Raw genomic sequence first — 24,014 nt, forward strand, 5'->3', positions numbered from 1 at the left:
TTTAAATTCCAGTAACCTCTGAACGAAAAAGCAGTGTTCTACCTTTGAAGACCTAACTTTTCCTAGACAAATGTTAAAAACGAAAATATATATCAGCACAACAGTTGGGCTTTTCAATGAGCTACACAAATCACAGCTGGAGAGCACAGCTGTCTAACTTCTTACCCAGGCTGGTCTCGAGGCTCGGGTGATGATGCCTGTTGACTGGCTGCAGATGTGAGGGCTGCCTGAGGAGCTACTGGGCTCCAACCAGTACAGACAGGGCAAAGTGGTGCAGCAGTTTTCCTGCAGTCCAGGCAATGTAAGCCAGTGTGGTGAGCAGTGCTCAGAGCTGTCTGTTGCTATGTGACCTACAGCCGGAAGACGTAATAAAAGAGACACTATTATCAATTGCAACCAAAGTAACATAGGCAGTACAGTCAAGAGAAGAGGCAGACATTCATTATGCAGAGCTTTTTTTGTTGCTTATATGCAACTTGAAAAAGTTGGCCTATTTAAGTTCCCTATGAAAAAAAAGGTAATTTAATTATCTTTTGAAAAAATAACTGTAGAATAAGTTTGGCATGAAACATTTGCATACATCTGCAGGTTAGGCCTGCAACATTAATACAATATTTGCACAGTACATTAGGCTGTGCAGTGGGTTGGATGTGCAGTATGAAAAGTGAATTGAATAGTGCACATAGAGTATTAAAAATTATATAAATCATCTTCATAAAAATACATTATGCATACTTGATGTATTTTTCCATCCATATGCAAACTAATTAAACTTACAGTAGATAACTTCTTTAGTAACTAGATAAAAAGCTATTGAAAAGCTAATAATTGTCACTTAATCCTGACAGCAGTATATTAAGCAGATTGTCTGTAAAAAAAAAAAAAAGTTATGCTTCTCTGCATCCTCATAGTGCTTCTCATGGCATTTATAAGAATCCCCAAAAGCACCCAGTCAACATTTGTATCTAGGGTCAATGTGGGTAGTAAATGGGCTTAATAATGGGCCCATTATGGAATTTTTCTCATGCCAAATGCCCAAATTAATGAGTTTATCCATGGGCCCCTTTTAAAATGCCTGTTTTTCCCTTGGTACCCTAGCATAACCCACATGGGGCCCACTTGGGTGAACCCATTTTATACCCACATGGGCCCCACATTCAAATGTTGACTGGGAACCAGTGAGAGCTGAAAAGTCACTCATGCAACTGTCAATCATATCAATCACCACTCGTGAACTGCAGTCAGACAGAGCTGATGAAATATGAATTAAGACTCGGTTACTGCATTGGCTATTTCTCACTTAAAAGGTTTTTAACAACATTTTTTAGCAACATTTTTTAGCAACATATTTTAGCGTACTGTTGCTGTAAAATGTGAACGTTTGCTCTGGCTGATGGGCATTGCTTTGTTTTGGCTCGACTGTTTCTAACAGCTTAACAGTACACTAAAATATTTTTCTGAAAACATCTGAGGTGAGAAATAGGCATCACAGAATCTTGATCAGCACTGCCTAGTTTGACAGTTTGACTGCAGTTCAGGAGCAGTGATTGACTGATGATTAATAACTGCTCTCTCTGAAAATGATCTGTGATTGTCTCCCTTTGTAAGCTAGATTTCCCAAAGCCTAAAGACAATGCAAAGTGGAGATACAGAAGTCTTGTGTTCTCTCAGATGCCAGTGATGCCAAAATTAAACTCCCTGCCTCAGTTTAAAGGCAAAATTGAATTATTATTACTATTAGTATTCTAGTGAATGCTTTTACATTGGTGATCTGAGCCAAGATAATTCACAGGCAGACAGTATGGCAACTGCAGCACTGATCTTACCCTCTTCCTTTGACTCACACATTAGCAATGTGTGAGTCAAAAATGCACCGTGCCACCTTTAATTTTTTATTTTTTTATATTTATTTTTTAAGTGAGGCCACTGGGTTGGCATAGCAGAGGCAGCAAAAAGAATGCAAGGTCACTTTGAAGCTGGCAGAAATTCTGCCACAGTATAACTTGAGCTTGGGCACCCACAGGTAATTGTGAACACCAGCTGGGAAGTCATACAGAGGGGACCATATCAGGAGAACAGGGCATGGCAGAAAATAGGCAGAGTGGAGGTTAAACTGTGAACTTAAGCAAGGTCCATTCCTAAATCAAACTCTCTTGGGGTCCAGATAATCCCCCTTTGAGGTTTTGACCAATCTGAGGTTTCATACAGTGTAATGATATAAAGTGTGACATTTTGCAGCACTCGCTATCTGATCTAATTGGCAATAACAAGTGCACAGTAACGCTCAAACTGAGCCCATCATTGGAAGCTGAAATGACTGACAGGCTTAACAACCTGCTATCTGACAACATGTTCACTAACCTCCTGGAAATTGCAGTAGCTGAGCTGCAACAGACCATCTATCCCTAAGGTCTTTATCCGAATGAACGTTTCTGAACACAGTCATAATCATATCAGAAACTCTGTACTTCATTTATGTCAATCACAGAATGCTGAGAGATGTCATTGCATCCACTTTGTAGGGTGTATGTATCTGAATACACTTGTCCAAAGTGTTTTTTTAGAAGTTTGGCCACAAACCCTTAAACCTTAGTTAACTGACATGTTTACAATCACAGCTGCTCCCTGCTGTTTGTGTTCAGCCTTTACGACTGTCTCAGCTGTTGGATATTTGGTAGCAAAGTTACACGGGAGCAAATGCCACGGCAGTAATGTGACTGCAGTGTATGACAGGAAGGAAGTAATTAACAGCGTGGGTGCCATACAGGAGAGGAAAGATTGACCTAATCAATCAGTCCTTCTTTTTTCCACTTCTCATATAGACCATTTAATCAAATTATATATGTTTAATCAGAGCAACTTGTATGGCAGGAATTGCTGGAGACTGCAAAAATGCTAAATATAGTAACTTCACAGGACAGGGAGCACAAAAAATACACAATATAAAATCAGGCCAAAAAGAGTTCACGGAGCTTAAGGTAAGTTAATCACTCTATTCTGATGTTAATGTTATTCAGAACCAATAGACAGCACTCAGAAAATGGGTCAGCTGTGCAGGAAGACCCCAAGTTGGTCTAGGAGAGAGAGGAGTAAAATAAAACTAGATGATGAATATGAGGGACCAGCCAGAGGTGGAAATAAAAATGCAATATGAAACTTACTTAGAAATCTGCATGTGTAATTGCTATATATAAAAAACTTTTAGAAATATAGTTGAACTTCTGAAGCCTCATCATCTCAGCGGTGCATTTATTATGTACTTCTAAGTTGGTAATATTTCAGACACAACATTAATTTGAATACAACATTTCATAACTTCAGAATTTATTTGAATAATTAATCTGTGTAAAACTTTGTCATAAAGCGCATTAGTTACAAGTTTTGTGTTTTGTGAGATAACAGTGTTTTTTTTTTTTTACCTTTGACTTTTATCACCAAATTCTAAATACTTCATTCCTCGGTCCAAGTGGACGTTTGTGCCAAATTTTAGGAAATCCTCTCAAGGACTTCTTTAGATATTGTATTCATGAAAATTAGATGGATGCAAGGTCAGAGTGACCGTGACCTTTGGCCATCAAATTCTGATCAGTTCATTTTTGAGTCCAAGTGGATGTTTGTACCAAATTTCCCTCAAGGCTCTCTTGAGATATTATGCTCATTAGAGTGAAACAGGCAAGGTCACACTGACCTCAAACTATTACCACCAAAATCTCATCAATTCATTTTTGAGTTCAAGTGGACCTTTGTGCCAAATTTAAAGACATCTCCTCAAGTTGTTCTTGAGACATCCCGTTCATAAGTATGGGCCAGATGGACGGACAACCCAAAAAACATAATGCCTCAGGCCATGGCTGTCGCTGGCACAGAGGCATTGAAACAGGCAGAAAGGAAATGTGAAAAAGATTCCAGCTCAACCTTATACAGCTGGGAGAGGAGTAGAAGTTCATAGTTAAGACACAAAAACATCATCATAATTAACTAATTAACTGAACTTGAAACTGCATGCATCAACACACACATCACACCCTGTTGTTTTCAGCAATACCAAGGCCCTTTAAGTGCCTAAGCTGCTAAACACGTCAAGTTATGGAGGATGACAAATTAGTTCTTTAACACACCTCGGATGGTGTTTTTTAGAAAGATGTTAATCAGTGAAACGTGATAAATATATCATTTAGTCAGCAGTGTTTTACCTCAGTTCTTTGAGGAAAACGTTTTTTCTTGCATGCCTCTATGATGACCAGAGATCCCAGAGATTCCAAGACATCAGGGTCAGCATTTAACAACAGCAGAACTATATCAACACACAACACATAACACACATTCCAAGTCATATTTAGTTGTTTTTTTTTTGTTTTTTGTTGTTTTTTTTTTATATCATAACAGTTTAGTGAAAATGCATGTATTCAGGAAGCAGTGAGCATATGATTGGATAAATGAGACTTGGATTATACTACACGAGTTGTGTGCATTTGTAAACAGATGTTTTAATTTAGTTCATCTGTTGTTAAAAGCTGTCACTGATTACTTCAGTTTATAAGGAATGCTTGCCTTTTGGGGATTTCCTGTGCACAAAGGAGGCATCACAAAATCAAGGTAGCACAGGGTGTGTAAATGACACACAATGGTAATTTTGTGGGTGAAATTTAATGTTTTTTTTTTGCTAAGAATGACTCATTCACACACTTACTCATTCATTCATCAAGATAAAACAAATTCAGTCCAAATTGAGTCCATGGAGATGAAGAACAATATTTTTCTTGAGGCCTTGCAAAATGATTTCATTCCCATACCTGTGAAACCATGGACTTAACCAAGACTTAATGATCTTTTTTTCATTATTAATTCACGGCCATGATATATATATTTTACAAATGGCACCAGGCAGTGTCCACAGAAAGCAGAACACAAGATTGTTTAAATTTTGCAGCTTTTTGTGGTTCACAAGGTTATGATAAAGTAAAAGTTTTCAGCCCCACTGAAGCATGTGATGTGGGTGCAGATCATCTGCTCAATCGGTGAAAGTGAAAGCAGGTGTTTATCATTATGTCCCCTCAGCAGTGAGTGACCGAGCTTTGTCAAGTTGTTTTAGGAAGAGTGAAACTTGCAATGGCCGAAACAAGTCTGGATTTTGATGAGAAGGGTCCACTGACTAACTTTTTTGTGGAGCTTTCAATCTAAGTCTTAATCTGCGCAAGTCTGTCCCTGAGCTCAAGAAGGAACTGTCACATTAAAAACCAGAATTTGAGAGAAAACCTGATCTCCTGAGAAGTATACTGCAAGCAAAGAGAGACTAATTCCTGTATGCACAAAAAGACTTAAAAAAAAACTTTTTAAAGACTAAAGTCTGACACCCTCTTACCTCTGAAGTCAGTGAGGGATTTAGTCACAGACTATAAGATTTTGCAGGGACGATTATCTTGTCTTTGACTTATCAAAAATAAATCGGCATCTTATTTGGAGATTACTAAATCCCCCCTGAGAAGAAATAAGGAGTAAGTATGACTGGTCATTTACATGGCAACTGATCTTGCATGATTTGGCCGTTTGTCCACATCACAACAGCATTTTAGAGGTCAAAATGCAACCCCTTTTTGGTGTTCTTCTATGGTGTGTCATTACGAAGTTACATCACCAACTACTGGCCTGACATACATACTACAGCATTTTCAGTTGTGTTTGTGGATCCATCTACAGGAGGATTTCTCTCAGAATATTATATGGATGCAGAATTTTTAAAAACTCAAAGGAAAGACTTTGCCGTTTTTTAGCAGAGCTGTTCTTATCTAAACATAGTCTGAATCAGCTGTTGTGCTCATTGGCTTCTCAGAATTTTCTCAGCTCTGAGAACAGATAAAATACAAAGTTAAGTTGAAATTGATTACTGAGACAAATTTCTGAAATTGAGCAGACTTATCTATAAGCCAGTCAAGTTTTCTTTCAGACTTTACTGTTTTCTCAACAATTACTGCAGTAACAGAGGAAACAAGCATTTTAAGATCTTGATTTAGGAGCTGGTTGAGACAAGAGGAGACTTTTTAAGAAATATGAGAAAATGTTCAAAATCTCACATTGATGTTATTTTGAGCTCAGATATGTCCAGGAGAAATTAACTAGACAAAGAAGAGATCTTATTCTGAATATTCTACCCTTCTCGGGTGTCACTATTTACATAACTAAGACTAGATTCCTTTTTGAGATTATTTTCCATCCTGTGTCTAGTGGAAGCTATTATTAGGCCAAATTCCCCTTGAAGAAATATGACATATTAACAACTTCTTATGTGTCCACTAAAACACATAGCTCTAGAAACACAAGATAAAAGGTGCCATATGTCAACAATATATGTCAACAATATTTAAATTTGGCATCAGTATAAAACATTAAAAAATACTGTATCTGTGTACAAACTTTGCATTTGGACTTTTGGACTACCATTTTGAAAAACAATTTCCTTTTTTCCACAATACAACAGAACCAGGACTTGTTCACAGTCTCTTGCCCCTCTGGACTCCTTTCCATGCTTACTGTCTAACGAGTTTATTGCCTTGTCTTTGGTCTCTGGGAGGGCTCTCTTCTTCTTTTCTATTTGCAGACTGGCTTAAAACTGGATCGGACTGAGTTTAATTTCCACCAACTGACTTGGACTGAGTTTAATTGCCCCCTCAATCCAAATGATCAAGATCACGGGAGCATGCCTTGTGAAGTAAACTGTCATGATTTCATTCCGACATTGGAGATTTGTCTGTGCCAGTGGAATCGCTTGAAAAGTAGTTCAGTGTAAGGTCGACATTAGTCAAAAGGCCTGCGAGAGCATCTGGAGCTGTGATGATGAGAGTGCATGTTATCATGTGAAGTTCTCGGGGATCAAAGTTAGTGATCAGTGACAGATCCACAGTGCAGAGACCACGAGAGAGATAACAACAGCCACATGAAAGATGGAGGCACATGATTGCACATTTGGGACGCCTGCAAAAAACAGAACGAGCAAATTAGAGACAGAACCCGAAAGCTTTTACACTTTGATGGTACTTCATATCAGGTGATCCTCACTTAGATATCCTTACTTTTATTTCAGTGCAGTATTGAATGATTTTTGTTTGTTACACCTGAGGTAGCTGTAGCCTTGGCTCTGATTAGATTTTCTTCAAGAATGTGATGGGAAAAAAATGATACACACTTTTTTAAAACATTTTTTATTAGGCTGTGTTCCCCTCTTTAGAGTTTCAGTCATCAATCCTTTTGAGCTTAAGGTGTGTGTGTTTGTGTGTCTGCTGTAGCATGCGTTTGTGTGTTGCGGCTCTGTACAAGAATGTGCCAAGACACCAAAGCAAAGACTCTGAAGCACTGCTTCTTATCTAATTTATTGATGACTCAGTGTTTGTCCTTGGGGATGTTGTATCACGTTGCCTGGTCATTGTGTAAATTAAATTTATTTCTTTTACTCCACCATCAAATTACCTGAAGCCTCTGTATCCAGCCCGTACGTGTAGGATGTAGAACTTTGCGATCGATGTGTGTCTGAAGTGAAGAACCTGGAAGCTGGCTCACAGTGATTTCTTATTGATGTTTCAGATGGACACAATGAGAGATGACATTCGGTATTTCCAGTTCAGTGCTCTTCCACTTTGCCAGAAAGGAAGCTTTTCACTTTTCTTTTTCTTAATACTTTTATTTCTATGCTGGGTAAAAGTACAAGTCCTCTTTTCATACACTTTTGACAATGAAAGTTGTCTTTTTATCCTCAATGTAATATACTCTACATTGACCTTGAACTCCAGGTATGCAGTATTTTTTATTTTTATTTAGCTTTTCTAACTTTGCCAGGAGTTTCCATAAAAACACAAATGTTTTTTAAGATTAATTAATCTGTAATTTTACAAAACAGTGACTCAAATACGTATAATGTGAGTGAGTTCTCTTGTAGTTAGACGCCTACCTGGATGTATCACCAAGAGTTTGAATATCTTTCAGTTCATTGTTTCAGTTTTACAGCTGCAACTGTGGTTTATGTTGAGTCTCACAACTCGGCCCCTTGACTCTCGAGTACTGGCTTTAGCCTCTTGGGCAACGTAGAAGCATAAAAGCTGCCCCACTGTATTTAAAGGGTTTTAAGGAGCATATGTAACCTAGAGATACTTTTTTTTTTTTTAACAAGTTGTAAAGAAAAGTGTATTCTATGATTTTATTGTCAACTTATATTCTCCTACAAACACCAGGACACTATTTAAACGATCTGTAGCACATAGTCTAATGTGCATGCTACAAAAGCTTTCTGGGCATGGCCAGTTTCCCAGGCAATGCATAATCTGGATGCAGTGTGAAGCACAAATGGCAAAAGTATTGTATTTATATAGTTTCTTAAATAATCATAGGTGTTTTCGGTGTAATATGACTTCAACCAACCAATGTGTCTTCTCCCATTTTCTTTAAAAGCCAGGTGTGCCCACACACCTGTATTCAGCAAATTAGAGTTGTTTTTTTGAAGAGAGTAATGCAGTAAGAGCATTAATGTCATGGGACATATATGTAGCTAAAGCAAAAAATGTAGTTATAACATTGTTGGATTATGGTGATCTTTTATGAATGCACCTGATCATTGCCTAAAGAAATTAGACACTGTTTACCATTGTGCTTTACACTGTATTACTGGCTGTGGGTACCGCGTACACCACTGTACATTGTATGCTGCTGCTAATTGGCCTTCTCTGTCTGTCTGCAGGCTCTCACACAGGTTGGTTTTTATATACAAAAGTCCACTTGGGATGGTTCCCTCTTATTTATGTACTTATACGTATACAAACCAGAATCAATATGGCCTGTGCTGTCACAGTACTGATGTCGGTCCCCAAAGTTCACACAGAACTTGCCAAAAAAGCTTTTAAATTTGACGCCCCCTCCACTTAACTTACAGAAGGACTTAAAGCTGTCTGAACTGATCACTCTGGGGGAATTTAAGTCACTTTTAAAAGGTCGAGAAAATAGCACTATTGGTCAATATGACTGCTACTCCAATCACAACTGAAATTTGATGATTGTACTTTTCGCATTTTAACTCGAGATTGTGCTCGCTCTTTGTACTGTGTGATAGTTGTATTTGTTTGATAGTTGTATTTGTCTGTCTTTATTTATTGTTTATTTATTGTTGTAACTTTGTTTTAAGCTGCCCTCTTGGCCAGGTCACTCTTGGAAAAGAGATTACAAATCTCAATGAGTCTTTTACCTGGTTATATAAAAGATGTATATATTGAGGAATTAAAAAATTTATCCTCTAAAATAAAGTTATGCTGCTCCTCATGAGTAAACGGACACATTGTCTGTCTTAACAGAGGGTCAGACAGCAGCTCTACAGCTCTGCCCTGATCTCTGCTATGTTAACATTAAGAGAATGTCATAAATATTTTCTGGATTAATTATGTCTTATTTCACCCACCTGCAGTCCATCCACCTGTTCCTGTGTGTGTAAAAAGCATGTCATGAATCCGCCCATGTAGGCACATCTTACTATGTGAATAATGCACACTTTTAAGAGATAAGGCAGGATAATTCTCAGCATGAACGTACAACATTATCTAGAATCAGGTCAATATTATATTATATTAATCCATTTAAACCTGAGTGAATTGGCTTAATTTCTTTCAAAAACATGGAAAGAAGCTGACAAGCAGCTTAACAAGAAATTACCCCCAAATGTCTAATATGTTACAAGAAAATTATCTAAAATAAGCAAAAAACAAAGAAGGAAAGGTAAAACATTTAAAAAAAACAACAACAAAAAACAACAGAAAGTCCCTGAAGTAAAATTTTAAAAAAAAAAATAGTAAATATAAATAACAATAATAATAAAAATTATATTTTTATTAAAATTTATGACCTAATTTTAAATAAGTAATTAAAAGAATTTTTTTTCAATTCTTTGTTTTCCTTAATGATTCTCTCTCTCTCTCTCTCTCTCTCTCTCTCTCTCTCTCTCTCTCTGTTAATTTCAGGTCTTTCTCTTGTCAACTTTTACTTTCTTCTTTTTTTTAAATTTCATGCTTAGATGGTTATTGCCTTTTTTTCCAATGAACGAATCAAATAAATTTGCTCACGTTTCAAAGGTTTAAATGCCTGAACACAGCCCAATGTTGATCTAGGTTTCAAAGGGTTAAGGGAAGTAAACTTGATTTTAGGTTTTGCTTTTTTTGCCATAGCATTTTATTATTGATTATTCTGTTGTTCAAAAAACTTTACTTTTTTGTTTATTTATTTAATTTTTCTATATTGTGCCCCTCAGTTCTGAAACCAAATCTACACTCTTTCATGCTAACATTTGTTTTCAGTAAAAAAAGCTTTGATAAACCCACTGTAAACCACCTGCCCTGCACCAAACAACACACAGACAAAGTTAGCGACTTCGCCGGTGAACACAGTGGAGTATTTAACGACTAAAGAGTGAAATAATTCCTCAGGAGCTGAGACCAAAAAACAGCTTAAAGGAGAGTGAATACTGGACTTAACATATCTCAAACATGAATGTTAATGCTGCTCTGTGACTGCAGGGTGGTTAAATGTTTGTAACTAATTATACAACATAGTTTTGTAACCTGACTAAATAGATCTTGGCAGCAGCCTCAACATCAACACATAGTATAATAATCGAATCAATCAATCATGATGATTTTACACTGATATTTTGTTCACCGAGCATTGAAGTTATGTAAGCCCTTTGGAAAGTACTCATGCATGCTGTGTACCAATTTTGGCTGTCAGTCAGCTTTGTAAAGTAGGTGTCACTTTTTTAAATGATCGATGTTTCATTTTGAAACAAAGTGCTTTTCATACACAAAGCTCTGCCTTGCTGTTAGTCCGCTGGATACTCCTCCTGGTCCTTTGTCTTATTCGGTCCAGTCTTGACTGGGTTTTTAACATATTCTAGGCATGCGTGACCTCGACCACACTGATGTCGCCCTTGGAGAGAAGAAAACGGCTCTCATGCATTTCCCCAAGCGGGTGAAATTCCTCTTTATTTGAGCTGAACTAGCAAAGAAGAATTGAAATCCTCGAAGAGATTATAGGCTGCAAAGGGGAAAAAAATAAGTTCTGTCATTCGGTCCGAGACTCATCTGTACGATACATTCTTTTGGACCAGATTAAAATAATGGAATTCATGAGATATTTTTCATCTCATTTCCAAGAGCTATACCTCTTTGTTTCTCTGTCACAGAAGTGACCCTTTGCACTTCAAAAAGTGTAATTTCCGGCTCCAATTACTATTCAAATTTGATATTACACTGATATCGTTTCAGTTCTAAAGTAATAAGAAAATCAGCGATGACATTGGCTCATTAAAACTGAAAGTTTAAGAGAGAACACTTACAAAAATGGAGGCAGTCTTTTTTAGCTGCTTCATGTTCTCACTGTGCAGCTCCTGAAGCCACACACCACTTACACTTGTATTTCTATCCACCACCATCTAAACTGCTATCAGGCTCCCATATGAAACATCCCACTTCTCTTATGTAACATCATTTGCCAGTGGAGTGCTGACAGTTTCCATCCACATGCATGAGTGTCTCACTCCATTAAAAATCTGTAGGAGAGACGGCCTTCCCCGCTCCCACACGTCCAGGAGTATTTAAAATGAAATACAATCATGTGCATTGTATCAATTATGATAATTATTCTCCCATTAAGAAGTTAGTGAGTCATGTTGATTACATTTCATAATCTATGGGATACTTTCTGTACATTCATTTTGTTGTATTTGCTTATAACAGATTCTGACTCACTGGCAAGTAGGAGTTAATGTTTTGTTATAGCACAGCAGGTGTGGTTTTCGAGTTTTGTTCCTTGTCCTGTTATAAAAATCTGCTTTAGTGCCTGCTGGGGTTTGAAATGACTCATCTGGAAGACTATACTCTGATGTATGAACTATATGATTTAGGCTGCTTTTATGTGATTCAGAATGAAGTGTTTTTTATTACTTTTCCAGTACTGCTGCAATTTTCTCTCCATGCGGGTTGCCGCTGTAAGTATTTGAGCATAAACTGTGGGAGAATTGGAAGATGCAAAGCAGAATTTCTGCTATGGCACAACAAAAATGACAGACTTTTTTTTTTTTTAAAGTAAGGCAAGGAATTTTATTTCGTAACGTTTTTCCCATCCATTGTATACACATGATCTTGACAAGTTCCACTTAAAAAAGTGGGTCAATTATAATTCAATAAAGGTTCAGCAGTGGAGGTGAATACAGGCAAGGCTTGAGTCATACCATCTAAATAAAGGTCACTGGTCTCTAATTACCCCCGAGGTCTCCTGATGAGTTCTGAGGAAAGAGTGTGGAGCCCCTGTTGATTCAGACATTAACGGTCATCCATCGCATACTCATGGCTTTTAATTCATTTTAAATCATATTCCTTCTAAGTTAGTTATGTGTTGATATACACATGACGAAGTCACAGTCCATTGTTAGGTGTTTAGCTTTCAGCGTCCATTATGAACAGGGGTGCATATATTTTAAAGAGCAGCTTAACAACCTGTTTCAACCACAATGTCTTACTCCCAGCTTCTCAAATGTTGATGTTAAATCAGTGATCTTTGGTGTCAAATATCAATGCACCAGAGGCACCCTTGAGCAGCAATTTTTTAAAGCTCAGAGCAACTGCATGAGCGTAGTGAACAAGAAAGTCTTCATAGGGCGGATGGAAGGGGAGGTGGCAGGGTCAAACAAACTCTGGACTTTCACACAGGGGAGCCTGCTGTCTTGTGTGAAACCAAAAGTCAATCGAGTGTGCTGGTATGTGTAGCATGTTACGTTATGTCAAGTTATGTATGTGCATATGTCACTCAACGTTACATTACGCCACTAACAGCCAACAGACTTATTCTAATCCAAACCATGATGTTTCTTTCTAAACAAAACCACATACTTTTGTTGCCTACACCTGAAGAAATAACCGTAAAAACTTTTTTTTTACCTTCATTTAAAGTTTATTTTGAAAAGAGGATATTTACAAGTAACAGGCATATATTGACACTCCATCCCTGAGTGTCCAAAACTGATGCTACAGGGGTACCTAGAGTGTCCTAGTTTAATGTTTAGGGCCACTGACCAAGTGTCGGTGTTTGAAGAGTTGGGAATGAGAATATGTTAGGAATAGCTTGAACACAGCCCATTCACAAATAACCAAATGATGATAAACAATTAATGAATTTAATGTATGAAATATAACCGGATGCTGCAGTTTCCCATTTGCTGTTTTGTTTGTTTGTTTTCAGTTACCATGTCTGTCTGTTAAATACAAAGATGGCAATGCATGATGGCAATTAGCCAAGTAAAGACTTTAAATAGTTACATTTTTGTTTTGTTTATCTGAAGATTAAAAAAAATATAAAACAAAGTGTTACTTTGATTTTTGACAATTGGAGAGAGCCAGGCTAGCAGTCTTTATGCTAAGCTAGGCTAATTGCCACCAGCTTTATACATAAAAGGATACTTTGCCAACTTGAATCAGTTTTTTATTGTAACAATGTGGGTAGTATGCGAAAAAGAACTGTGGTAAACCATGTCATTTTAACAGCACCCAGATCTCCTTGCTCATCTCTTAGTTTATGTGTTTCATGTCCTCGAGAGGGTCTGGATTAGGGGTCCCGCTCCTTTCTCTCTCAGTTCAGACTCTAAAACCAGTCAGTGTTGATAAATTTTGAATTATGATCCTGTTACTGAGCTGCCTATGTCTTGCCTAAAACGTTTTCAGAAACATATTTAGGCATAACTAGTAACTGTAATTTGTAGATTGTTTACTACCAGCTGGAAGCCATATTTTTTGTTGTTGAAAAACATACAAGCTTGCATTACATCACCCATCAGCGTCAGCATTTATTGGTGCGGTGCAGCACAAATCATTCTGGTAGTTGTAAGTTTTTTATTATGGTATTCTAGTATTCTAGTATTTTTGTCTTTCTGCATAGACAGCCCAATTTTATGAAAAGACCGTCTTTCCAGGAGTGAAACACTTCTTTAACAGACACCCTTGAGACTGGTATTGCTCTTATTTCTAGCTCTTGAAAGTGAAAATATTGCCCTTATTCATGTTTTTAACTTAACAATGGACAGACATAGAAATATGTCTTAACCCTGAAGTTTTTTCCTTGCTTGTCAGTATCTTTAATCTCTTTTTTGGATCTTTTTTTTTTTGGCCTGCAAAACTTATATTGTCAATTTTATTATCATTTTTGGGAGAAGAGACATCAACACCCAACACAAGAACATGAATTTTGAAAATCAGGATCAGGGGTGATATTTGCTATTGCAGCTTAGCTTTGGGATGTAGGCTACTATGAAGGTTGGATTTTCACAGGAAGGAAAAAAAAACGCCTGGTGCAGGCTATCTCCCCATATTGGCTCCCAGTTGGGCAGCTTTGTTATTGCTGCTCCGCTGAGGTTTAAGAATTGGCCTCCAAAGGTTTGGGGCTCTCTCGCCTTATCCCTCTCTTGGCAGCAGATCAATAGATTAGAAGGGATGTGTGCCGACCCTTTTCCACCTAAATTGCTGTGTGAAAGGTGTATCTGTGAGGGATTTCTGACAGCCAGGCCCTTCTTCTCCAGCTAAAATCCGCCACAGCCTGACACTGGACTTCCGCTTGGCTTCTGTTTCCCAAACAGTCGTCTATCCAGCTCATCTCTTTACCTTCATGTCTTCATCTTTCATGCCACCTTTACCTATTTCCCTGCTCTTTCTCCCACCCAACTTCTATCTCATCCTAATTCCACCTTCCCTCCCTGTCCTTCACTTTTATATTACATTTTATCCTCCTTCATTCCTCCTTGTCCAGCTTCACCACCCCACAGTCCTGCCATCCAACCACCCTTTCTGTTTCACCTCACAGCAAGCAGCTTGTGCCCCAGCCTGTACGTAAGCCCATGGCATCCTGTCTACGTCTGCCTACTCTCTGATTATATTCTCCTGCAGTGCAAATCCAAGAGGCGGGCGGCAAGAAATCCCCAGTTGAAAAAACCTTTCACACTAGTGACTGTTGCTGTCAGCTCGCTTGGCATTAGCTGGATGAGTCCGAAAGTACACTATGCCATTTTCAATTATACTCAACACACTGACAGAATGGACATTTTAATACAGAAGGGATGGAAATGTCTCTTACTGTACTTGCACATACAATATGTACATGCTGGAGATTACATGCTCTTTACGTCCAGGAGATATCTGGTAAAAAGATAAATTAGAGGTGCATTGCAATGAAATATTTCCTTTCAAGAATGTCCTCACAAAGTAATTTAAGTGGTTAGACCACAGTCTCATAGTCCTCTTTCGCTGAGGTTTCACTCTGGACCAAGTTGTAACCTACAGATCTGAAAAATGCAGCAATGGGGAGTGCCAAAAACTGCAGTTCCTTGTTTGGCCACTTGAGGCTGGCTTCAAAAAAGGGTCTTTACAGCAGCTAATGACTTTGTTATTTTTCCAGTGCAGGTTAACAGTTATTTGATAATTACTTCAAATGCAAGTTGACAGTTTTGCAAATTATGTAATGAGAGAGAGAGCTGTGTGTAGTTCTTATATACTTTGTCTCCATTACAGTATGTTTCTCCAGGCCATTCTCATTCCCAGGTTGTCAGATACTAACCCTTTCTTATGCCCCTCGCAGTGTGATATCGACTCCCTTTAGCATCTTTATGAGATGCACCAGGCTTTCACTTACTCCAACGTAAACCTAAACAATGCTATACTTGATGCTGAGAGCAACTGATACAGTATAAAGAGTGAGTAAATTAGCAAAGGGGGGAAGGGAGCTTAATGGGTCAAAGTAAACCAGACTTTCACCCAGAAGAATGCCATTTTTGTGAAATCAAGTTAATGTTGCTTTAACAGAAAATTATGTAACTTACAGTAGTCATTCATTGATGTCACTCACATAACATATTTACATCTCATTACATTAAGTTAAATTTTTTTTTATTTTAACTTAAAACATGACCTTTCTTCTAAATCTAACCAAGTAGTTTTGTTGCCTAAACCTTAACATGACTGTTTCACAACATAAATCACGGGTTACAATGTGCTTTACGTCACATAAATACATTAAAAAGCTCCCTGTGCATAGCTATCAGTCACCAAGGGGCATGACAAAGTGTCAAAGGCTGTTTTCAAAAACAATTTGCATGTTTTCCTACAAAAATGAAAGCAACTAAATTTGTATCCAAGTACTCCTACATTGATCTCTCACAAAATACTGGATTTTCCCATGGAGAGGCATGTTCGTAATTGTGTGAACTTTGTGTCATTTTTGGGTATGTCCTCATCATGTTCCTTTTCCTAAACCTAACCCCAATGACTTTACTTACTTAAGCCTAGAGACACACAACTGTGTTTCTTTTCCACAACCTAACCTTTGTAACTAAACATAAATTGCATGACTGTACATTAGGGTCATGACGTCATTTGTGGGATGCTAATTTGTAGGATATTCTATGAACTGTTGTGCATACATTTTTGTAGGATTGGGACAGTACAGTAGGGGTGCGGATGCAACCCTTGTTTTTTAAATAATTGCCCCCACTGACCCTCAAAATATCTGTGCACACCCCTGTTCGTAAGTGATCGTCTTTTTTCTGTGCCACTGGAGCACTCTCTTTACTATATACTGTGAGGATGTGGATCAATGTAAGAACTTAACATGATTTGTGCTCAGTCCTGATTCATTCGTGTTCAGAGTCACCTGGGTACTCCATCCTGCAGTCAGACTATTGTCAGGAGTTGTAGTTGGAGTAAGGATAGGAGAGACAACGAATTGCCTGATTTGGCCGCTCTGTGGCTGACCAGATGGGCTCTTTCCCTTCTAAGTCACTTTCCATAAAGTATGCAATCAGTCAGGTTCTTAGGACATGACCGACACTGATGTAGCCCCGACACGGATTAGTCTGAGCCCACTGTCGGGCTATGGTGCTGTCTCTGCAACCTTGGGGAAACATCAAGGTCCTGTGACTTTGATGTTTGATAAAGAGACATACTCTGCATTATTTTAGTTGATGGGCCAGAGAGAGCATTGGGCTACAACTTAAAGACCAGCAGATTTAATCCCTGGAGTGTATTTTGCTTTTTTATTTTCTGCTCTGTAATCTAATTGAAGGCTAACATGTTATTCACAAACTGATTATCTCGTAATACGCTTTTAAGCAGAGCTGTATGTGTACCGTATGGTTAACAATCAGACAAAGAAAAGATTGTTTTCTTCTAAAGACACAATGCCCAAAAGGTTTGCTGCCTGCTGCCCTTTCTCTGTTATCTCCCCTCTGTTAATTGCTCATTAGAAGGGAAAATCTGGTTTTAATTGTCTGACGGTCAAGACACTCTGAAGTTCATTAGTGCTAATGTCCAAACTTCACAGAGGCACACTGTGGATTATGGTGCCCGTCTAGACACAAACAACAGCACTAGGCCAATTATTAATACATCCCATAAGAGCCTTTAGTGAGTGTTTGTTTGCTTTTGCAAGAGCTTCTATGTTTGATCCTAATATGACAACATGATGAATTTGTGGGGTATAATTGCACTGCCTCTGGTTTATTGCATATTTTTGCAACTGTACTCAAAATGTTCGCCTCAGAAAACAAATGTAAGGTTTGCTGAACAAACCACGGTAGGTAAAGCACAAATAATTGCTCGTCAGGGGGCTTATACTTTAACTTATGCCCACTGAGGCTGCTTTTATTTCAATAATACTAAGAGTCTATAGCCATGCTAATGACTTTGTGAGGCTGTAATGTTCAGTGTAAAGAGGGTGATGGCAGAATAATTATTTTTAAAAGTCAGCAAATGCTCGACACAAATAATCTACAAATAATGGCACATTCTTTTCTGGCAGTATAGGACTCACTCAAGTCTCATGCATCTTGAATAAGTCTTGTACACAAAGTCCTTGGTTGTATTGTTTGTTGTTAAATGAAAAATGTGTGGGATTTATTTATCTGTTCTTTGTTTATATATTTAATGATCTATTTAACAGTACCTTTAGTTTAGTGTATTAGTGTGTTAATATGCAAAGTAAAATTAAACACAAAGTTATTGAGTGTTGGGAATGTCATTCATTTTAAAGGTCTGTCCATTCATCTGTTTTCTTTGGTTTATCTGGGGTTTTTTCGTGGTTGTGTAGTTGTTTCTTAAGTAGCAATGATGTGTGGAAGATGAAGAAACCTCCACGGACACCGACTCGGTTGCATAATAATCAATTTATTGCAGAAAAGTTCAGCATCCACCAGGCCCCATGGTCTGCCTGGGAGAGGATTCAGGACCAATGCGAATCTCTCCCTTTCAGCTCATGCAAGTCTCTTATATACGTACAGGCATCAATACATTTGTCCGTAAAGCAACTCTTTACCTGCTGTGATCAATCACAAAACCCCACAAGTATCTCCTTATTTGGAAGGAACCTTATTCCATGTTACTTCTAGCCTGGCGCCAGTATTCTACACACTTGTCTTCCAGGCCTAAACATCCCTAGACCACTAACTTCGAGGCCTCCTTGCCTGACCAAATAAGGAACTTTAAGAAACTGAGCATAATACACCACAGTTGCAGCAGGCTAAGCAAAGTGGTCCCTCTCCCAAGAAAAATTTCCAGCTACTCCTGGAGGGGTTCCCAGGCATTCCCAGGCCAAATGAGATATATGATCCCTCCAATGTGTTCTACGTCTTGCCCAGGGTTTCTAAAGGTATTTTGTCATAAACCAAAATGTAAGTTGATAACCAAAGCCATTGGGATTTATCCTCTGGGGTACATGAATATCTCTATCAAAATTTAGTGCCAGTCTATAATGTAGATTTAGATTTATTTCACTGATAAGGTGACATTTTGACCTGCTGACAGCAAGGGATGAAAAAAGTCATGGCATCAATATCATCATTAGGTTCATCTTCTGGACACCAGGAATAGCTTTAGCTACCAGATTTCCCTATTAATTACATAAACATAGAATAGCTGTCAAGACATTTCACTCCGAACCACAAAGGTCAACCTCTTTGTGGAGCTGGAAAAGTCACGGGATGATCACAGTTAGCAAGATTCATCTCCAGGGGACCATGAGTGTCCATTAAATGCAATAAAATGTAGTGAGAATTAAGACATTTCACTCTGAACCAAACAGGTCAGCTTCTTTATGGAGATTTAGGAAAAGTCAGGAGATCACCAACGTCAGGGAGATTCATCCCCAGGGGACTATGAAAAATTGTACGGCAATTCACCAAAGTGGTGGTTTGACCATTAGACTGAAATAGTCATTAGTATTAAAACAAGTCTTCTGAATTAAACATCAAAATGCAGTTTTGTAACTGGCCATAAGAACTGCTGAAAAATGTATATTTGATCAAGGTCTGGTTATTTTCATTAGGCACAGTGGCTAAGTATAGGAAATGATCATGGTCTCCTCATAGAAAGGGAACGAATCACCCTGTTCTCATGTTCCAAACTCATAAAATAGCACCGCCCTGTCAGTGGTTTTGGTGTTATAGCTTTGACAGATGGCCACATGGCACTTGGTGCATCCTCTCAATATATGTGCATGAGTGGTCCCACTTAAGAATGCAGTTGGATGGAACCGGTCCCATGCCCATTAAATGTGGCAGGACAGCATCATGTTAAAATGCTGCTGGTAACAAAAGTTACATAAGGAGCTCAAAGGCAACTATAGGGTGGGTGGATGGGAGGGGTGGTCCCACAAACAACGGACTCTCATACGGGAGTCTGGTGTTTGCTTCTGGTGTGAATCTAATGTATTTTCTACACCGTACCATGTGCCTCCTTCCCCTAAATCTAACCATCCATGTCAGCATGTGCATTTGTTGACATTCCAGCGTTGGTTGCCATGTGCTCTCATTGCCTAAACACTACCATGTGCAGTGTCATCCCATTGTGTGCGTTTGTTGACATCAGGGTTCTGGCATCCAAGAATATGAATAGCACACAGAAGGACATCTAGAGCATAATTTGTAGATGCTGAAGTCCACTGACAAAGTAGCAACATGTGACAAGTTGGGGTGAGAACTGTGTTGAAAGAGTTAGAGAAAGATTTAGGACACCCATGTTGACTGTCGTAGGCAACAGGGAGTAAACACTGCTTGCTCATGTTAAAGTTTGGCATTTGGGGAAATAACATTACCTGAAGACCTCGTTCTCTTCCAAGCACAGGAGTCACAATTACTCCAGCTGCTAGGGGGCTTTGTCACCTAAAACTGAAACATGTCATTTTGGGGCACTTTCTGAGACGACTGGTACTGTTGTTACCCTTTAGAGGACAATTAGCAACGAGAGCCAGACTGTATATTTCATTTAGTCTGAAGAATAATGCCCTATACACAGTAATTCTGCCCTTTTCTAATATAGATATTGATATCCAGGGAGAGGTCTGGCTGAAGGTGGTGACAGCATATCTCCAAGGCAGGAAATGTAAAGATTGATTATGCCTTTGTTGTTATGCAGGTATACCGAGCAGAAAAGTGAAAAGGAGCCCAAGAAAAATTACATTCAAATGTTTTCATAATAGAAAGTTCAGCTGAACTCCTATTTTGCCATATTAAGGGTGACTTTTTTCATCATAGATGAAAAATCCCTCAAGTGCCTTGATTGTCCAGATTCTTTAATTCTAACAATGAAATGTAATGGTTTTTATTGAGGAATTATTGACTTTGCTTCAAGCTATGCAGGATTTAATGAAAATGGATTTGAGTCGCATAGATTTTCTTACCTGAGTGTTTTAATATCTGTTTGGTGCTGCAGGTGCCAATATGTTAAAAAAAAAACTATCGGGCTGATCACTAAAACTGAATAGCTTCTTCTTTTTCTTTCTTTTTGTCATCTTTCTCCATCGGTGTCTTCCCCTCCTCTGTTTCTTCCAGTGGTGGTGTTATATTTGCAGGCCGTGGGAACCAAAGAATGGCGGGAGGTAAGTTAAACAACCTTTTGCTCTCCAATATCAGTATCCAATATTTGTGTCTACCTGTCTGCCAGATACGTGTTTTTTTTCTTTTTAGGAATGCTAAATTATTAACTTCAAGAGTTTTCTTTGATGCTGGTGACTTTCAGTTAGAGCAGGGGTTATTAGAAGTCCAGAGGCAACTCACTGCAAACCCCAAAAACATTGTTGTAGAAAATTGAAAGTGTCAACCTCTTCACTTACCCACAGAGGTGTAAAAACTGTCTAAAATGGACTCAAGTAGAAAAAAAAACTTCATACACTTGACCCAAACTGATGGATAATAGTACAGGTTAAGGAATAAATAAATAAAAACGATCTCATTATATCAGGTTTCTGATGTAAGACAAAGGAATTCATATCACGACTAAGGGCCGGGACACGAAGAAGAGAGATTCCTTTTGGGTCTCATCAAATATGCACAGTCTGCTCCTCACGACTCCGTGCTGTCTTGCCCTCTGTCACTTTTTTTTACAGTGGGGTTATGTGATTTTCCATTCATTACCACTTCTTTGAATTTCTACCCTTTTTCCTTTTTTTCCATCTCTCTGACACACAGACACATTTTCTTGTCATTTCGTAGCCCTATTTTGCCTCGTGTTATTTGCCTATGACATTCTGTCCTTAATCGGTATATTTACCCATTTGCAAATTCAAAGTCAACACTGATGTGTCAGTGAAGGCTTTGCCACTTCTGATCCCTTCACTTCAAGACACCTCACACCTTTTTTACACCGCGCGGAAGGGCTTAATCAAAAACACGGCATGAATTGCACCGCAATCAGTAGAGTAAACATCCTGCTGCAGCCTTACGCACCTTGAGCAGATTATTGTGCTTGAATAGAAAATTGAAAGATCCTTTGTTTTCTTTTGCCATCATGTTTTTCATTATAGCATGATTTGAATTCGTAGATTTTTCCTCTAAAGGAGACATACCGTGCATTTGCATCTCTTTTCAGCAAGCTAAAGAAAAAAAATCTGTGCAAAAAGCATTTGTTTTATCATATTGCTATATCCTGAAGGTGTTATGTGATGTCCCCAACTAGTCCATCATCCACTCTGGAGGATGGAGTGTTGTTTTTTTTTTTTCTTGCTTTAGTGGTTCGTGTAAGGTCAGGATTATTTTGGCTGTTTGCTGTTCCTGCTGCATCAGGCTGTGCACTAAATTGTTTTCTGATCACAAGGGGTCCGATTTTTTTCCAGCCAATGTACTTACAGGCTCCCACAAATCATCTACAATGGCCCATGGTTGACTACAGACAGCTTTTTCTGTAAATAAAAAAGTCTTGCATTAATTCATTTTAATAAAATAAGGATAATTAACCCATTTGCTCATGGAGGTAGGTAAATCTATGCAAAATTTACCTTTGGTGAACTTCAACAGATAGATTCAAAACCTTTACCAGTAGCAAACCATCCTAAAAGCGCTGAACCTTTGAGAGAAAGGAAAGCTGTAGAGTCCAAAATTTGGGAAGCATTCACAGCTTATTACAGCCATTGCAACATTAACTTATATAGCCTTTTCTGTCAGAGTATAAAGTGCTCAGTGAAATCAAATAATTTGCAAACAATACTGAGACAGGAGTTGAAGGTACAAATATGTCATTGATTTAACTGTTAAACTTTTTGCTAACTGAAATGCCCACTGTTAGTTGGCAGACTTTATTGAATTAAACAATTTACAATCCTCAGAGCAAAATGCAAGTAGGGAGTAAACAGCACAGTACAGAAGAAAAAGAAAGAAAGGGTCTGATCAGGTGAATGGATCCAACAATTCTGAATATTTTAATTTGTAATTATTGTAGTACATTTAGTTATGATGACTATTCAGTAGTTGCACAAAAAGTTGCATTTAAGTACAGATGACAAATTATCAGAATAATTAGAAAAGCTAATGAATCATACAGCTGAGCCTGATTACATCTTAATCTGGGCTCTTTTCAGAAATTGAGGTCTATGAAGTTTGTGCTGTAGTACACAAAGCGCAAAGTTCAGTGTCAGTTTATTAATTCTGCAGCTCAAGGATAAATAGCTTACTGACCCTAATTACGTTTTGAAATTGGCCCAACCATAAGGCAATAGAGAAGTGCTATCCAATTACTATACCATACAAAGTAATAATGATTCAGCACTTTTACTGTAATACCCAGTAAAGCAGCTCGAGACCGTCAGATTTCCTCTTCAACCAATCTCTGTAAAACCTCTAAAATGAACCAGTTCAAAAATGCTTTTTACTAATGCAGTTATTGTGCTGTGGTCTGCATGAGCTCTATTTTAGTTATCTGAACACAATGAATGTAAATCTTTTACAAGTCAACACACAACAACCGTGCACATACACACAGGGGAAACAACTTTAAGCATAACTTTGCTAATTTAACCTGGACAGCTGTAGGCATACATTATTCCACTTATTAAATGGCTACATATGTAAGAAACCAACAATTTGACAAAAATATTGATTACATTTTTTGTATTGGTTTAACATTGATTTTAATTCTTCCCTTTAGCATCTATTATCCAAACTTGGTTTTGTTTGTTATCCACAGTAACAATCTGCTCTTCAGAAATAACAAATTGTGAAATACTTTTATTGTACTGTATTGTACTCTTACTTTAATAAGAAGCGGGAAGTTCATATTCATATTAAACATGTCTAAGTTTCACATAATGAGGTAAATTTATATAAGGCAAAAACCTTAAGCATTCATTTTAAATACTATGCTACGAAAAAAAAATTTTTTGTTGTTTTTTTTCTACTTTTGAGACAAGATGAAGTCAGCTTGTGACAGATTTCAGTATATCTGTGCAAGGCACACTACTGCTGGCAGGTGCATCACGTTGCCTGCACTGCTACATGTAGCTACATGCTTACAGCAGGGAAATATGTATTCTTGGTTTCTGATGTTATGGATTTCTTACAGATTTCAGATCATATTCCTGCTGGAAATGGTCTGTTGTGTTGAAAATCTTTTTCTTAGAATTTTCACAGTAGACGGTGCCGGTACTCCATTACAGTCATAGCTGCTAGTACATTGCTACATGTAGCTACA

At 38.0% G+C, this 24,014-nt stretch overlaps 1 protein-coding gene across 1 annotated transcript in view; it reads left to right on the forward strand.

The window, feature by feature from the left end:
* The window catches only part of LOC121946809 (copine-9-like), a 97,157-nt gene that overhangs the window by 5,464 nt on the left and 67,679 nt on the right, over positions 1 to 24,014 (forward strand). Inside the window, exon 3 of the mRNA XM_088082484.1 lies at positions 20,885 to 20,931. Within this exon, the coding sequence (XP_087938610.1) occupies positions 20,885 to 20,931 (47 nt within the window). The remainder of the gene's footprint in view (positions 1 to 20,884; positions 20,932 to 24,014) is intronic.

The sequence above is a fragment of the Plectropomus leopardus genome, chromosome 9 (genome assembly GCF_026936395.1).
Source record: "Plectropomus leopardus strain MGB_pleo_1.0 chromosome 9, ASM2693639v1, whole genome shotgun sequence".
Taxonomy (NCBI): Eukaryota; Metazoa; Chordata; class Actinopteri; order Perciformes; family Serranidae; genus Plectropomus; species Plectropomus leopardus.